Source organism: Amblyraja radiata, chromosome 4 (genome assembly GCF_010909765.2).
Source record: "Amblyraja radiata isolate CabotCenter1 chromosome 4, sAmbRad1.1.pri, whole genome shotgun sequence".
Taxonomy (NCBI): domain Eukaryota; kingdom Metazoa; phylum Chordata; class Chondrichthyes; order Rajiformes; family Rajidae; genus Amblyraja; species Amblyraja radiata.
In genome coordinates, this window is record NC_045959.1 from 3,188,749 (window position 1) to 3,207,851 (window position 19,103).

The following is a 19,103-nucleotide window of genomic DNA, read 5'->3' on the forward strand; positions in this document are numbered from 1 at the left end:
AACGTTTCGGGCCGAAACCCTTCTTCAGACTGATGGATGGATTTTCCCTTCTTCCCCTTCCTTTCTTCTCATCACACATTGGACATTTCGAACTTTGGTTTCCTGTCCTACCCTGCTTGATTCGAACCACAGAACTTTCAGCATCCGACCACTTTGGACTTTGATGTATCTTTGCAGTTTGCTCACTGTGGTTTTATTCCATTTTACGATGTAATGCCTTAGCTTAATATTAGTATTAGTTTCTTGTTGTATTTGCATTGTTGCCGACGTCTTTCTCACGATCCCCTGCTGGTCAACGTGACTGGTCTATCTCTCGTCTGTTCTGCGGCTTTTGCTTTGGTCTCCTTGCACCCCTCGGCATGCCTCGGGATCGGCCACAGCCGAAGCGTCGACTGCTCCCGCGGGCCACTCCGTCCCGACCCACAGCCGGGGTGCCACCGACCCCACAGCAAGAGCCGCCCTCGACCATGTTTGTGCACCTTCCAGTAGAAGGTGAGCGAGCGCCATCCCTTTTCGACATCTGCCCTCACGGTCTGCCTGTAAGTTTATGAGTCAGGCTACCGTGTTTTGTCAGCCTGCTCGTTTCCTGCCTCCGGTTCAGGGGGAGGTCCTGTAGTGGCAACTAGTGGTTAGGCCACTCTTGTTAAGCGAACCCTCGGCAGTCGGGGGTAGGGTTACGGGGTATAGGGGTGTGCCCTAGTATATAAGAACCGACCTTCCCTTCCTCGCTCTCTCTTCCTCTCTCTTCATTAGAGTGTCCTGCCACCTCAGCTCAGCTCGAGGCCACAGCCTCTCAGCAGCAACAATGACTATTATGTTAGAGTGCTAAACGTGTATGTATATCTTACCTACTATGCCTGAATAAAGAAATCATTTATTCACGACGTTTGTGCCTCTACAGTGCCACAAAATATTAGCATATCTGTCCCAGATCTTGTTATCCTCATGAACAGAAGAAGGGTCTCGACCCAAAACGTCACCCATTCCTTCGCTCCAGAAATGCTGCCTGTCCCGCTGAGTTACTCAAGTTTTTTGTGTCTATCTTGCCCTCCTCATGTTCTTCTTGGATACAACAAATATGAAGTACTTGTTTAATACCTCACCCACTTCTTCTGGCTCATCTTAAATTCTCTCATTTGTCCTTGTGTGTTCCTACCCTTTCCCAAGTTACCCTCTTGATTTTAATGAATTAAAACATGTGCTAACATTAAACATATCTAATGACTCTGCCACATCAGTTTATTAGACACATTAGTTTAATTTCAGTGTAAATGCATTTGAAGCAACAGCCTGAAATTGAGTGTTTCTAATATTTTGCTACGTACATTTTTTTGTCAGTTACGTATGTGGCTGAAGTTGATTTGATTTGTGATTACAGCTAGTCATCTATAAAGGTAGAATAAGCAGTGGTGGAACAAAAAAAACAAAGCCTTGAATGGCTAAGTTACATAACAGGAGTGCTGGCATTTCCATTTCAATTATGTAAATACACAATACTGTACATACCAAAAAAAATGAGGTTGGCAAAAATGTGTTTTTTATCATATGGCATGATAACATTGAGCATTGTATTTCAAGCTGACTTGTAGCCAAATCAAAGGCACTTATGGAATAGCTGATGGTTTCATAGGTCACTTTAACCCTACATTGTTTTCCCAAGATGATTTAATGTGACATATCAACTTGCTCCCAACAGTTTTAAGTAAATGGCAGAGATGCTACTTTCTCACATAGTTGTCGAGGGTTGTTTTTCCAATGGTAGACCTGTGGCCAGTGGAGTGCCAAACGGGTTTGGATGGCAATCTAGTTAATATTGTTAACAAATTTGCAGATAACACCATAGTGGTGGTATAGTGGATAGTGAGGAAGGATTTCTAAGATTACAACAGGATATAGATCAATTGGGAAGGTGGGCTAAAGAAATAAAAATTGAATTTAACTGAGAAATATGAAGTATTGCACTTTGACATGTCAAACCATGGCAGGGCTTACAAGGTAAGTGGTACAGGTCAACCACCGATTTTCCGGCAACTGGTGGTCTGGCACCTCCTTTAACCCTGACAAAATTACGAGAGCACACATAAAATCCCGCCTTTCAGGATTACTCCTGAAACTGGCACCTGGGCCAGGTGAGGCAGGTGAATTTTCCCCCTGCGGCCCGGGTATTGGAACTCCAGCACAGCCGGAGCCGGCAGATCTGTCCCCAGAGCCAACTTCTAAGGCCGAATTTGTGTACCGGTTTCTCTGCTCCTCGCCTCGCCTAGGCAGACTGTTCCAGTACCGCTGATTCCTCTCAGAAGCCGAGACCTCTGGAACCAAGGATGCCAGAAAATTGGTGGCGGACCTGTAGAGCCCTGGAAAATATTACAGAGCAGAGATACAGGTACATGGTTGCCTGAAAATGATGAGACAGGTGGACAGTGTGGTGAAGATGGTAGTTGGGAACGGTATTGAGTACAAAAGCTGGAACATCATGATGCAGCAGTACAAGTCATTAGTGAGACCACACTTGGAGTACAATGTGTAACTTTGGTTGCTCAGCTATAGGAAGGATGCAAATTTGTTGGGAAGGGTGCAGAAGTAATTCACCGTGAAGTGCCCTGGAACTGAGAGCTTGAGGAAAAGCAAGAAATTGGATAGGCTGTGACTTTTTTGTTTGTTGTGTAGGAGACTGAGAGGTCACCGTATTGAAGTTTATAAGATTATGAGGGACATGGAAAAGTTAATACCCAGTCTTTATAACACAATAGAGGATTCTAAAGCTGGAGGACATAGGCTTAAGGTAAGAGGAAAATATTTACAAAGGGCCGCAGGATAACTTTTTCATTTAGACGGTAATCCTTATCTGGAATGAGCTGCTGGAGGAAGCTATTGAAATGGATCCAATTACAACTTTCAAAAGACATTTGGACAGATATATGGATAGGAAGGATTTAGAGAGCATTGGGCCAAATGCAGGTAAATGAGACGAGTGCACAATGCCAACAGTTGGAATGGTCAAGGTGGGCCAAATCGCCTGTTACCATGCTATATAGCTATTTCAGATTATGAAAATAAATAGTCAGAAAATGAAAAACATTTAATTTAAAATCTTTAATTTAAATAGATTTGGAGATGCAAATAAAATTACATTAATGACCATTTATATGTGTATCACTCTATCAATCGCAATGAGTTTGATACTTACTGAAAAATACATTATACCATGAGAATTTTCATTAGCTTGGCACCATTCATATTAACAAAATTTAACAACAAAGATTAAAGAATGATTTCCAATAAATTGCACAATAGTTACTATAGCTAGGTACAGTGTCATTGAATAGCTTTGTATCACCATTACTGCCAAATAATTTAATTTATATATGAAATGTATTAATTTATTAATTACTTTTATCAAATTCTGAATAGATTAGATGACAACAGGATATAAGTAAAAAACAATAATAGTAATCAGGATAAGTAGCATATGCTAAATGTAGGAATGGAACAAACATAACAACTTACACTATTGCACTTTGTGCAGAGCATGAACTGAACAAATATTCCCAAATTAATTCTGTGGACCTTTGATAAATTCCATGATTTTGGAAACCAGCTGCTCTTTCTTGTCCCTTGTTTTCACAGAAACACCACGACATTTCAGCCAAGAGTGGAGAGTGACAGTATTTAGTTTAGATAGCTGTACAGAAAAATAAACACAGATGATTAAAATTATTTACTCAGTTTTTGATTCATATCTATTTGTTCAATCTTACTTGGTAATGAAATATAAAAAAGGAAAAAATAATCTTTATAAACTTGCAAGAGCCTTTTGTATCCATTACAGTATCTCACACAGTGCACTAACACCTGACAATAATTTGTTTTAAACAGCCATTGTTGATTTATCACTTGTTACTCTTATTGTATGCAATAGAAACTGATACACTAGCTTTGTAATGCCTTGGACACTTTTTTACTTCCCATTATATTCTTTCCAATCTTTGGCGCCACAGGACCCATATTTTCTTTTGATATTCTCTACCTATTTACATTGTTATTATAACTTTTCATACACTTTCGTGTATTTCTTGTTGTTTTACTGTCACGATATATCTTCTCCATCTTTATCAATTGTTGATAATTCTTACTGCTACTTCAACTTGTCCCAATCTCTAAGCTTGCTCTTGATAGCATTGTGAACCTGTTCTATTAGTCCTATTCTTAATCTCTTTCGCTATGAATTGATCATTAATTCATGGAGATTTTTAATTAATAGAATATAAGTTTGCGAATTTTGAAATGTATTTAAATATGTTTTTTTTTTTATCTTGGGCATTCCTTTTAACCTAATATCCCAATCTATCAGAGTGAATATATTCCACAGATTAAATGTATCTCTAACTGTGTTGTTAGAAGGCCTTTAAAATATTCCAGGCTCTTGCTTACTGCTTGCAACGCTTGCTTACCAGAGCTCATTGTAGACTTCAGGAAGTCCAGGGGCGGCACGCACACCCCCATCCACATTAACGGGACGGAGGTGGAACGTGTTTCTAGCTTCAGGTTCCTGGGAGTCAACATCTCCGATGACCTCTCTTGGACCCACAATACCTCAACTCTGATCAAGAAGGCTCACCAGCGTCTCTTCTTCCTGAGGAGACTGAAGAAGGTCCATCTGTCTCCTCAGATCCTGGTGAACTTCTACCGCTGCACCATCGAGAGCATCCTTACCAACTGCATCACAGTATGGTATGGCAACTGCTCTGTCTCCGACCGGAAGGCATTGCAGAGGGTGGTGAAAATTGCCCAACGCATCACCGGTTCCTCGCTCCCCTCCATTGAGTCTGTCCAAAGCAAGCGTTGTCTGCGGAGGGCGCTCAGCATCGCCAAGGACTGCTCTCACCCCAACCATGGACTGTTTACCCTCCTACCATCCGGGAGGCGCTACAGGTCTCTCCGTTGCCGAACCAGCAGGTCCAGGAACAGCTTCTTCCCGGCGGCTGTCACTCTACTCAACAACGTACCTCGGTGACTGCCAATCACCCCCCCACCCCCCGGACACTTATTATCACTTATTATCACTTATTATTATTTATTCAAATCATTTGCTATGTCGCTCTTCCAGGGAGATGCTAAATGCATTTAGTTGTCTCTGTACTTTACACTGACAATGACAATTAAAATTGAATCTGAATCTGAATCTGAATCTTACCTTTTATTTCCATATTGTTTTGATTCCCGAGGTAAACATGGAATCATTGAACATATGCTATATAATGTGAATACCACCAATTGCAGGGTGTTGCAATATGCTAAAGATACAATTCTAGAAGGTAATGCTCTGATGCGAATCAAATAACCTACTATTTCAAACCAAATAACAACAATATTGCTATATGAGTATGTGGTTTTCATTCTAGGTTTTTCTGATCTAGCAAATGGTGAAGAGATTGACTGCAAATCTTCTGGGTGGGACAAATATATTCAACATCTCCTGTCAACCTCAGTCAAAAATTGTCATAGGTAACAGGGAGGTTGAGGAAAGATTTGTTCCCTGCTAATTTTACTCACAAAAAAATCTTGCCCATCAATATAAGATTATTAGTAAAAACATGATGCTTTAAATGAGATGCAGTAAGCAGCTTTAAAGGATAAGTTAACATTTTGACTCAGAACATGATCACTGTACCATTGAAATCAGCTTTTACCTTTATGGTTGACCAGATTCACAATTATAGCTTGCACACAAAAGGTATCAACTTGGATTAGAAAGTTCGGTGCTATTTAATTATTCACTGTATAATCGGCTTTATACACAAATATCTTCTGATCTATAAACATAATGCTTTCATATTTGATTAAAGTTTTTCAATGGAAATGTTAAGATCCAACGTATTTCTAAGAAACCTGATTATTTTTTGCATGCTTTTCCACATCAACATCCTGGATAACTGGTTTGGCCTTGGGTTTCTTTGGTTTTGAATCTGTAGCCTTCTCCTGTTTTGAGAAACCACAAAATGAAATTCAGATTTGTTTTTAAATCTAGGACATAATTGTGCCTAGGTAGTTGCTCAATAAAAATTCAAACATTACCAGAGTTAATAAAGTGTTACTGTGATAAGTTGACAAACTTCATTTCCTGCATTGTTACATACAAATAAAGCTGTAGAGCAAGCCAAGCAAAGTTAGAGGTGAGAGTGTAAGTAAACCAGGTGAAGCAATCAATGCTGCCAGTTTCAGCCTTCTTTGTCAGCACTTTTACAAAACAATGATTTAATGTTTGTAATAACACTGGACTCATGCAAATAATTCAAAGTGTTGCACTGCCTTAAAATACATGCAGTGTATTTTTTATCAATCCCGTAGTATTACGGAGTGATACCTTGATATGTCTGAGCCCGTAGACAGTTGCAATGCCTTTGGAAATCTGATCTCAATTTTGTAATGACATTGCATGATGAGAAACATTAGTATATGCATCGTCTTGCTGTTTGAGAAATGCCTGTCATTCAAAATACATTCTTGGAATAAGAATCTCAGAAAAATAGAGATAATTAGATCCACTTGTTGCACACTGCTACATAGCTCCAATATAAAATTTCTTGGAGATAAAGTAAGCATTAGGACCCAAAAGGAGATGCCAAAGTGTGATGCTATATTTGTAATTTTACGGATTGATTTGCCAAATGGCCTGCAATGTTGGAGATTTGGCTGTAATTTTACTTCAGAGTCACGTGAGTGACTACGTGAAGAACCCGCTCAGTGCGCAGGCGCGGCATTACGCCAGCAGTGCAACAGCGGCTGCAACGGGAGTTAGGCGCTCCCGCTACAGAAGGAAACGGACCGTCAGGTGAGTACCCTGAGGTCGGGTTTCTTTTACAGGTGAGCCTTTTTCTGCTTGTGTTTTTTACAGGCAGAGAAAAAGGCTCTGGAAAAAAACTGTCCCCCGTTCAAGGAGGAACGTTTTCCCGTCGGGGAGGGGGGCAGCAACAGGCGGAGCAGCGTTACCCGGTGTTCCTCTATTCCCCGACACCGTGCCGAGCCCAGCCCGCTAGCACCTGAGCAGCGGGCTGGATGCATAGCCACCCGAAGAGGCATCCGGCAGGTGTTCCCGATTTCGGACGGGACGTCTTTCCACCCGCACGGGAGGAGAGAGAGCCGCCTGAGCCGCTGGAGCGGCTCACGGAGCAGGTGCCTGCGAGACGCGCTGCTTGAGGGGCGCTCTCGCTACTACAAGGCACAAAAGGTCTAGAAGAAGGCGGTAGGAACAATTACCGGGCGCTCCGCTATCCCCATCACCGCGCCGAGCCCAGTCCCGCTAGTGCCTAAACTGCGGGCTGGATGTCTAGCCATCCGAACAGGCATCCGGCCGGTGGCGTCCGATTCGTCGGACGGGGACATGTCTCCACCAAAATGGAGGAGAGACAGCCGCCTGAGCTGCATCCAACAGCTATTGGAGCAGCTCCAGCGAGATGCGCAGAAAGAGCGCTCTCGCGGAGGGAGGTCAGGCACCCCCTCCACAGTGCTTCATGCACTGCCCTCTGCTCCCTCATTACTGGAGGCTAGCATTGGTGACCAGGGCTGGGCTGGTCTGGAACAGGGGCAGGCGGACGAATTTGGGAGTATGCCAGGGGTGCAGGAACATGAAGAGCTGTTGGGTGTGATGGACCGCTTGTAGCAACCCCACGGGCTGGAGCACCGCTGGAACCAAGAATGGCGGCCAGCATCAACCATCTATCCAATAAATCATTACTGGAAAAGGTGCTCGCTGAGGTGCTGAAACAACACACAGCACCAGAAAACTGTGAGGCCCTCAAAGTAAAAAGTGTCAACAGCCAAATCTGGGGGCATGTGGGGTCACACATTCGGACCCAAGAACTCAAGCTACAGCGGATCCTAAGGCTCCTGACGTCGGCCATCACAGCCTTTGCTCGTTCCGTGGAGACCACGGAGATGGATACCTGCCAGCAGGATGTGCTGGCATTAATGTGTACCACACAATTTGAGATCAACAATCTCCGGAGGGAAACATAAGACCTGCCCTCAATCCCAAACTTGCTGGCTTGTGTAAAGCCCCAGCTGCGGAGAAGGACGCGATGCTATTTGGGAAAGATCTCAATAAAAAACTGAAGGAGATGGAGGAAGCATCAAAAACCTTCGGCCTAATGAGGGCAGGCCCCGGGACGAGCAAACCAAGACCTCCGATACCCAAGCGGCAGCACCCCACGGCATCCACCAGTCGACGTCCGCAATATGGGACTGGTGAACGCTTGGGGTCCGCACATTATCCCCAAAGATCTTTTTAGATCAGGGCCCGCAGTGGACCCTCTGGAAAATGCGCCTCCCCCCAACATCGCCAGCATGTCAGAACAAAATCTTCAGGAAAATGAAGAAACAGAATCGCCAATAACCATGGCGGTAGGTGGGTCTGGTCCCTACCAGCATATAGAGAATAAGGGTGCTTTATTAACAGGGGGGAGATTACACTTGTTTAAAGAAGCATGGGGTATGGTCACGAGTGACAAGTATATACTCAACAGCATTAGTGGATATAAAATACAATTCATGTCAGAAAAAACGCCGCCAGTTCAACATTGGCCCCAAAGGGTATTTCTCTCTCCGTCAAAGAGAAACGTGAGGGACAAGCTGAACTGGTGAGACTTATCACAAAGGGGGTCATCGGAAAGACCAAACATGAACCTTTGGAATTTGTATCGAATATATTCTCTAAAACCAAAAAAGATGGTGGCTGTCGCATCATCATTGACTTAACATCACTAAACAAATTTGTTAAGTATATACATTTCAAAATGGAGACATATGTTACTGCCAAACAACTGAATTCCAAAGGACACTTCATGGCAAGCATTTATCTTAAAGATGCTTACTATCTAGTACCCATATACAAGGATCATCGCAGATACCTAAAATTTATCTGGATGGTACAAAGCATTGCCCAATGGGCTAACTTCAGCCCCAAGATTATTCACCAAAATATTGAACCCAGCCATGGCAATACTAAGATAACAAAAACATATTGTCATGGCATATCTGGATGATATTCTGATAGTAGGGAAAACAATGGAATTGGCTGTGGCAGCAGTATCAGCTACAAAACAGCTCCTCGAAACTCTGGGGTTCGTCCTACATCCAGATAAATCTAAGTTGAAGCCATCCACTATCATGGACTACCTGGGCTTCACAATTAACTCAGTCCATATGACTGTTACCTTGCCAAAGGCAAAAATGGTTGAATTAGCACAATCATGCAACAATTTAATGGTCAACGAGCGACCAACTATTCGACAAGTAGCAAGAGTAATTGGGGAAATGGTAGCAGCATTTCCTGCTACAAAATTCGGACCTTTGCACTATCAAAAAATTTACAGAGAGCAAAGGTACAGGCAATAAAACGACATACAGGTCACTATGATCGTGTCATGAACTTACCCACTGAAGCAATATCAGAGCTACAGTGGTGGGCAGAAAACGTTTGGCATAGTTTCAGCCCTATCTTTATCACTAACCCTACTTTAGTTACTCAAACAGATGCCAGTGCTCAAGGCTGGGGAGCGACTAACTCCATATCCAGCACAGGTGGTAGATGGACTAACCTAGAGTCATCATTACTACTTACACTGGTGATGGCTTATATTAACCATATGGGTGGCATAAAATCATTATCATGCGACAAATTGGTCAACATGATTTGGCAATGGTGTGTCGAAAGACATATTTGGTTATCAGCTACTTACCTACCAGGTAAGCTAAACACCCATGCCATGAGAAAATTAAATGCCTGGGTTGCAAGTTTGAACAGACCTTACCTGGAACTGGGATTGTCCAAACAAACCATCACCACCATGTCGGCATCCCTTCGAATATCCACCAAGAGGCAGTACTTAACCAGCATCAAAAAAGGGAGAAGTACTGCCAGGAAACAGGGACAACATACGCAACAGCTACAGCCACCAACATACTGGAGTTCCTGGCCTATCTACACCACGATGTAGGGATCAGCTACAGTGCCATCAACACAGCGCAGAGTGCTCTTTCTGCTTATCTCAAACCAGCGCCAGGACAACAGGCGATGGGATCCCATCCACTGGTGGTAAAACTGATGAAGGGCATTTACAATATCAAGCCCTAAGCCCAGGTATACCCATATTTGGGATATCAGTGTGGTCCTGACATATCCCAGGGAATGGCCACCAGCCAGATCCCCCGGCCTTGAGCAAGCTACACTAAAGACGCTCATGTTGATGGCACTTGTATCCGCTCAGAGGGTCCAGTCACTACACCTATTGCGACTGGACAACATGATCACAGCTCCAGACCAGATCTGTCGTTATCCAGCGACTGATCAAACAGAGCAGTCCAGGAACACCTAATCCAGTCGTGGCTTACCCACCAGAACCACGGTTATGTGCCATGACCCACCTACTATCCTACATAGACACAACCAAAATATTCGAGGGAGATGAAAAGCCTTGTGGGTCAGTCACAAAAACCTTATGGTCGGGTGACAAGCCAAACCATTGCGAGATGGCTCAAGCAGGTGCTAGAAACTGCTGGGATAAACACTAACATGTACAAATTTTATTCCACCACGGCAGCATCCATGTCGACGGCTAAAGAATGAACATGCCTATAGACCACATCCTGGCTACAGCAGGATGGTGGGGGGGAAAAGACCGTTCAGAAATTTTATAATAAGCCGTTGGCAAAACCTGGTTTATTTGCAGTAAAGATTTACGAACTGCAAATATTTAATTTAAGCCCAGGGGAGCAACTTAATTCTTTGTTGTTATTGTTTAAAAAATACCATTGTGTTTTTCTACAAATAGACTCATTGGTGCATTACGATAACACTTCCTCCCTCAAGAACTTCGGCAGTGAGTGAAATAAAACTGTTACACGGTTTGAAATCACAGAGCTTTGAAATCTTCACCTAGTCACTCACATGACTCCGAAGTAAAATAGTAAGATTAAACGAGAACTTACCAGTTTGAAGTTTGATCTGTATTTTATGAGGAGTTACGATGAGGGATTACGTGCCCTCCGCTCCCACCCTCATTATATGGATCAAACTAATAAATTGATGTCTCCTTATCTTTACTATGTTTACTTCAAAATAACTGTGTCTATCTGTGATTCCACACCGCTGCTTGGAAGTATGCCGCGCCTGCGCACCGAGCGGGTTCTTCACGTAATCCCTCATCGTAATTCCTCATAAAATACAGATCAAACTTCAAACTGGTAAATTCTCGTTTAATCTTACTATTTTACACCATGAAACTATTGAGTTTATTTCTATATCGTGCAATTATCAGCGACAGTTGCTGACAAAGTATTCCAAAAAAATATCATTGAGTGTTCTTGGCTTCATTGAGTAAACCCTGTTATTTTATATTGTCCACAGGCTCTGCGACCGGAGCCCTCAAGGCCGTTCCCAACTGGGGGCCACCAACTCCTCGATGTTGCAGTGCTGCCAACTCTCAAGCATTGAGCGTGAGACTCACATATTTCTCGCATTTCTCACGCTCGCATGCTGATCACAGAATTGCTCACGCTTCCAGATCTCCTCTACACTCACCAATGAGAATAGTTTTCTGTCGGCAGGTTTCCCGTAAAGAACGAGCAATTTGATTGGCTTAAGCCCATCGCACACTATTAATATGCATAAGCATCTACTGACAACAATCGATCCAAAGTAAAACGGCTGTCATTGAGCTTCCATACACCGTATCCCATAGTCTGTATATGTATACGTTTGTTATGCCCAAGCCTGGAATTGCGACATGGAATTGCGTAACATCGCCAGATCGAGTCCGGGTACGTTAAACGTGCAGACAATCTCAGCTCATATAACCATATAACAATTACAGCACGGAAACAGGCCATCTCGACCCTTCTAGTCCGTGCCGAACACGTATTCTCCCCTAGTCCCATATACCTGCGCTCAGACCCTCCATTCCTTTCCCGTCCATATAACTATCCAATTTATTTTTAAATGATAAAAACGAACCTGCCTCCACCACCTTCACTGGAAGATCATTCCACACAGCCACCACTCTCTGAGTAAAGAAGTTCCCCCTCATGTTACCCCTAAACTTCTGTCCCTTCATTCTCAAGTCATGTCCCCTTGTTTGAATCTTCCCTACTCTCATTGGGAAAAGCTTATCCACGTCAACTCTGTCTATCCCTCTCATCATTTGAAAGACCTCTATCAAGTCCCCCCTTAACCTTCTGCGCTCCAAAGAATAAAGCCCTAACTTGTTCAACCTTTCTCTGTAACTTAGTTGCTGAAACCCAGGCAACATTCTAGTAAATCTCCTCTGTACTATCTCTATTTTGTTGACATCCTTCCTATAATTAGGCGACCAAAATTGTACCCCATACTCCAGAATTGACCTCACCAATGCCTTGTACAATTTTAACATTACATCCCAACTTCTATACTCAATGCTCTGATTTATAAAGGCCAGCATACCAAAAGCTTTCTTTACCACCCTATCTACATGAGATTCCACTTTCAGGGAACTGTGCACAGTTATTCCCAGATCCCTCTGTTCACCTGCATTCTTCAATTCCCTACCATTTACCATGTACGTCCTATTTTGATTTGTCCTGCCAAGATGTAGCACCTCACACTTATCAGCATTAAACTCTATCTGCCATCTTTCAGCCCACTCTTCCAACTGGCATAAATCTCTCTGTAGACTTTGAAAATCTACTTCATTATCCACAACCCCACCTATCTTAGTATCATCTGCATACTTACTAATCCAATTTACCACACCATCATCCAGATCATTGATGTACATGACAAACAACAGTGGACCCAACACAGATCCCTGTGGCACCCCACTAGTCACTGGCCTCCAACCTGACAAACAACCATCCACCATTACTCTCTGGCATCTCCCATTCAGCCACTGTTGAATCCATCTTGCTACTCCACCATTAATACCCAACCATTGAACCTTCTTAACCAACCTTCCATGAGGAACCTTGTCAAAGGCCTTACTGAAGTCCATATATACAACATCCACTGCTTTACCCTCATCAATTTCCCGAGTAACCTCTTCAAAAAATTCAAGAAGATTAGTCAAACATGACCTTCCAGGCACAAATCCATGTTGACTGTTCCTAATCAGACCCTGTTTATCCGGATGCTTATATATATTATCTCTAAGTATCCTTTCCATTAAGTTGCCCACCACTGACGTCAAACTAACAGGTCTATAATTGCTAGGTTTACTCTTAGACCCCTTTTTAAACAATGGAACAACATGCGCAGTACGCCAATCCTCCGGGCACTATTCCCGTTTCTAATGACATTTGAAATATTTCTGTCATAGCCCCTGCTATTTCTACACTAACTTCCCTCAATGTCCTAGGGAATATCCTGTCTGGACCTGGAGACTTATCCACTTTTATATTTCTCAAAAGTGTCAGTACTTCCTCTTCTTTGAATCTCATAGTTTCCATAGCTACTCTACTTGTTTCCCTTACCTCACATAATTCAATATCCTTCTCCTTGGTGAATACCGAAGAAAAGAAATTGTTCAATATCTCCCCCATCTCTTTTGGCTCTGCAGATAACTGTCCACTCTGACTCTCTAATGGACCAATTTTATCCCTCGTTATCCTTTTGCTATTAATATAGCTGTAGAAACCCTTTGGGTTTACTTTCACCTTACTTGCCAAAGCAACCTCATATCTTCTTTTAGCTTTTCTAATTTCTTTCTTAAGATTCTTTTTACATTCTTTATACTCCTCAAGCACCTCATTTACTCCATGCTGCCTATAATTATTGTAGATCTCCCTCTTTTTCCGAACCGTGTCCAATTTCCCTTGAAAACCATGGCTCTTTCCGATTTTTACTATTTCCTTTCAACCGAACAGGGACATAAAGATTCTGTACTCTTAAAATTTCACCTTTAAATGTACTCCATCTCTCTTCCACATCTTTCCCATAAAACAAAAAGTCCCAATTTACTCCTTTTAAATCCTTTCGAATCTCCTCAAAGTTAGCCTTTCTCCAATCAAAAATCTCAACCCTAGGTCCAGTTCTGACCCTCTCCATAATTATATTGAAACTAATGGTATTGTGATCACTGGTCCCGAACTGTTCCCCAACGCATACCTCTGCCACCTGACCCGTCTCATTTCCTAACAGGAGGTCCAGCACCGCCCCTTCTCTAGTAGGTACTTCTATGTATTGCTGCAAAAAACTATCCTGCACACATTTTACAAACTCCAACCCATCCAGCCCATTTACAGAATGTGTTTCCCAGTCTATATGTGGAAAATTGAAATCTCCCACAATCACTACCTTGTGCTTACTACTAATATCTGCAATCTCCTTACATATTTGCTCTTCCAATTCTCGCTCCCCATTTGGCGGTCTATAATACACCCCTATAAGTGTTGCTACCCCTTTCCCATTTCTCAGTTCCACCCAAATAGCCTCCCTAGACGAGCCCTCTAATCTATCCTGCCAAAGCACTGCTGTAATATCTTCCCTGATAAGCAATGCAACACCTCCACCTCTTGCCCCTCCAATTCTATCACACCTGAAGCAACGAAATCCTGGAATATTTAGTTTCCAATCACAGCCCTCCTGCAACCATGTTTCACTGATCGCCACAACATCATACTTCCAGGTGTCAATCCAGGCTCTGAGTTCATCCACCTTTCTTACAATGCTCCTAGCATTAAAATATACACATTTAAGAAACCCACCCTCTCTTATTCTCTGTTTATTGTCTTTTTCTTCTCTCTCCCCTACATTTTGGGTCAGAGTGCTAACATTCTCTGCCTCCTGCTTCACACACTGACTGCTAGCTTTCCCAATTTGAGTCCCTCCCCCCAACCATACTAGTTTAAATTCTCGCCAGTAGCCTTTGCAAATCTCCCCGCCAGGATATTGGTCCCCCTCGAGTTCAAGTGCAACCCGTCCTTTATGTACAGGTCGCACCTTCCCCAAAAGAGGTCCCAATGATCCAGAAACTTGAATCCATACCCACTGACAGTGACTGCACGGTACATATTTTGCTTATGATTACTTTGTTTATTTATCTGTGGAGTGAGCGTGTATTAACTTTATTTTTGTGAATTTAGTTTTAAATGGGCAGAAACAAACTAAAGAAGTATCAATTTAGACCCCCAACTTCTAAGCCCAAGTTAAACGCAATAAGCCACGCACCACCGCCCCGACGCCACAGTGCTGTGCAATTAGTGCCGTGACATCACTATGACGTGACGTCTTCAGATGTCACCGACAGGGTCATAGCTTGTTGTTTCTTGTCGCGGGTGGATGTAAGTTGACTTTGGTTGTTGTAGGTTGTCGCCTGTGTGGTCGTAGGTTTTCGTCGGTTGGCATAGGTGTGGTCGTAGGTGGATGTCCCAATTCACAAGGAATTGTGTAGCCGGTCGACATAGCTTGTCGTAGCTTGAAGTCGACTAGGTGGTAGCTTGTTGTACACATTGTCGTAGGGTGGGTCCAGATTTCTCACTCTCAACTCTCACCCAATGTTGGCAGTATTGGATATGACACAGAAAAAAGGCGCATCTACATGGAAGATTTAAAAAAGTATACCCCCCCACATAATACACAACTATAAATAGACTATTACATACATCTAACACTAACGATAAGACAAAGAAGGAAGAAAGATGGACAGACTGCAGGCGAGCCGCAGCCCCGCATCTTCCAAGAGTATACAAGTTTAGGATAGATCCAGGTACGATAGACAAAGGCTGCACCCATTAACTGAGGTACAAGATCTTTAGGATTCAGATTTTGTGTTTTGGAAGAACATACAGTATTTACACAGTGTATGAAGGTAATTTAGAATCTACTGAAGACATTGCGAGGAGCAGAAACGATTTCATAAGTAAATTGGATGGGCACTTGAAGGAAATAAATGACTGGGTAGAATGAGGGAATGAGACTAACTAGATTAGTGAGCCAACATGAACTTATTGATCTCCTTCTCTGCCATAATCAATCAGTCTTAGATTATGACTGTAGACACTCCCCGCCTTGCGTAAGGATTAAAGGGCCTGTCCCACTTGGCGATTTTTTCGGCCTATACTGCCGTCATCTTGTCAGCGTCGCATAAAGATTTTGAACATTTCAAAATCCAGCGGTGACAAAAAAACATTGCAACACTCGAAAAAACACCGCGCGTCATACGTCATCACGCCTCGTCACGCTGTGAATTTTTCGATGGCCTGATACGTCAGTCAATGATGCCGGCAGTCGCCAAAAAAATCGGCAAGTGGGACAGGCCCTTATGTCTTTAAAGGTTTACGCGTCAGATTTTACATTTGTCGGAATATTTTGATGCATCTCAGTTTTAAATGACTGTCCCCTTATTTTTTAGCTATGTTCCTTTGTTCCTAACTCTCCCACGTGCAAACTTCTCCACTGTCAAGCTGTCAGAATCTTATATGCTGAAAAAGGTCACCCTTCATTCTTTTAACTCTGAGTACAAACCCATACTGTCTATTCTTTCTTGATAGACAAATACAGTATCTCGTCCAGGAATTGGTCTTTAGTGAATCTCCTTTGGAATGCTTCAATATTCTTCTTAAAGCAAGGGCAGCAAACCTCTGTGCAGCATTCCGGGTGTGACCTTACTGACACCCTATACAACTGTAATAAACTCTCCCTGTTCTTAAACAGCAACCTTTTGCAATAAAAGCCAATGTGCCATTTGACTTCTTAACTACTTGTTGGACCTGCCAACATTTTGTAATTCATGCAAACAGAACATATATGTAATCTCCTTGAACTACACTCTTCACAATCTCTCGTCATTAACAATAATTTGCCACATATATGAAATGTGGGTTCGCTCCCAAGGTCTAGTAGGTTAGCTAATTTCTACAATGGAGTGCACAAACTTAATGACACACTTGTCTTGTACCCCAAAAATCTGGATTGGAAAAACTGCACAGTATTTTAAAACAAAATGCAAACAATTGTTTCAAAGATGAGAGCTCACTTCACATTTCCGTTTTTCTGTTCCTTTATCTGAAAAATTCCTTCCTGTCAAAGATTTTGAACTGAGATCGTGAAAATGTGTTTGCTTTTCATGGTTAAATTGCTTCCTTGTATCAAACATATCTAGTACCTGGAAGGCAAAATATATAGAGGTAATAATACATTGTCAGAAAATCATACTTTGTATTTTTGGAATAGATATAAATTAGACAAATGTTACTCAAAATGCGCTAAGTAATTTAGTCCTTGCACATGACACAAATGAGATTCATGTGCGAAAAGGTAGACAAAAATGCTGGAGAAACTCAGCGGGTGAGGCAGCATCTATGGAGCGAGGAAAATAGACAACGTTTCGGGTCAAAACCCTTCTTCAGACCCGAAACGTTGTCTATTTCCCTCGCTCCATAGATGCTGCCTCACCCGCTGAGTTTCTCCTGAGCATTTTTGTCCACCTTCGATTTTCCAGCATCTACAGTTCCTTAAATTTCATGTGTGAAAAGCTTTCCATGCATTTGCATAACACTGTTAATTCTAAGGATAAGAATAAACATTCAGAATTATGGTTATGTTATAAATGTTATTTGTAAATTTAAAACTGTAGTAAGACAGCAGCTGAATCCATATTCCCAAACTCTTTTCTGTTTGTTTTATTTTGTGTGTTGTATTTTACTGTTACATAGATACATAGAAAATAGGTGCAGGAGTAGGCCATTCGGCCCTTCGAGCCTGCACCGCCATTCAATATGATCAGTGGCTGATCATCCAACTCAGTATCCCGTACCTGCCTTCTCTCCATACCCCCTGATCCCTTTAGCCACAAGGGCCACATCTAACTCCCTCTTAAATATAGCCAATGAACTGGCCTCAACTACCCTCTGTGGCAGAGAGTTCCAGAGATTCACCACTCTCTGTGTGAAAAAGTTTCTTCTCATCTCGGTCCTAAAGGATTTCCCCCTTATCCTTAAGCTGTGACCCATTGTCCTGGACTTCCCCAACATCGGGAACAATCTTCCTGCATCTAGCCTGTCCAACCCCATAAGAATTTTGTACGTTTCTATAAGATCCCCTCTCAATCTCCTAAATTCTAGCGAGTATAAGCCAAGTCTATCCAGTCTTTCTTCATATGAAAGTCCTGACATCCCAGGAATCAGTCTGGTGAACCTTCTCTGCACTCCCTCTATGGCTATAATATCCTTCCTCAGATTTGGAGACCAAAACTGTACGCAATACTCCAGGTGTGGTCTCACCAAGACCCTGTACAACTGCAGTAGAACCTCCCTGCTCCTATACTCAAATCCTTTTGCTATGAAAGCTAACATACCATTCGCTTTCTTCACTGCCTGCTGCACCTGCATGCCTACTTTCAATGACTGGTGTACCATGACAACCAGGTCTCGCTGCATCTCCCCTTTTCCAAATCGGCCACCATTTAGATAATAGTCTGCTTTCCTGTTTTTGCCACCAAAGTGGATAACCTCACATTTATCCACATTATACTGCATCTGCCAAACATTTGCCCACTCACCCAGCCTATCCAAGTCACCTTGCAGTCTCCTAGCATCCTCCTCACAGATAACACTGCCCCCCAGCTTAGTGTCATCCGCAAACTTGGAGATGTTGCCTTCAATTCCCTCATCCAGATCATTAATATAAATTGTAAATAGCTGGGGTCCCAGCACTGAGCCTTGCAGTGACCCCACTAGTCACTGCCTGCCATTGTGAAAAGGACCCGTTTACTCCTACTCTTTGCTTCCTGTTTGCCAGCCAGTTCTCTATCCACATCAATACTGAACCCCCAATACCGTGTGCTTTAAGTTTGTATACTAATCTCTTATGTGGGACCTTGTCGAAAGCCTTCTGAAAGTCCAGATACAACACATCCACTGGTTCTCCCCTATCCACTACTAGTTACATCCTCGAAAAATTCTATAAGATTCGTCAGACATGATTTACCTTTCGTAAATCCATGCTGACTTTGTCCAATGATTTCACCACTTTCCAAATGTGCTGCTATCCCATCTTTAATAACTGACTCTAGCAGTTTCCCCACTACCGAAGTTAGACTAACTGGTCTGTAATTCCCCGTTTTCTCTCTCCCACC

The 19,103-nt window shown here is 42.7% G+C and overlaps 1 protein-coding gene across 1 annotated transcript in view; it reads right to left on the reverse strand.

Annotated features, from left to right (window-relative positions):
• Positions 1-275: 275 nt before the first annotated feature.
• c4h18orf63 (chromosome 4 C18orf63 homolog) overlaps positions 276-19,103 on the reverse strand; it is a 76,144-nt gene continuing 57,316 nt past the window's right edge. The window contains exons 11-15 of the mRNA XM_033018869.1: positions 17,004-17,132; positions 5,890-5,979; positions 3,568-3,682; positions 2,237-2,354; positions 276-537 (exon numbers count right to left, since the gene is read on the reverse strand). Of these exons, the coding sequence (XP_032874760.1) occupies positions 276-537; positions 2,237-2,354; positions 3,568-3,682; positions 5,890-5,979; positions 17,004-17,132 (714 nt within the window). The remainder of the gene's footprint in view (positions 538-2,236; positions 2,355-3,567; positions 3,683-5,889; positions 5,980-17,003; positions 17,133-19,103) is intronic.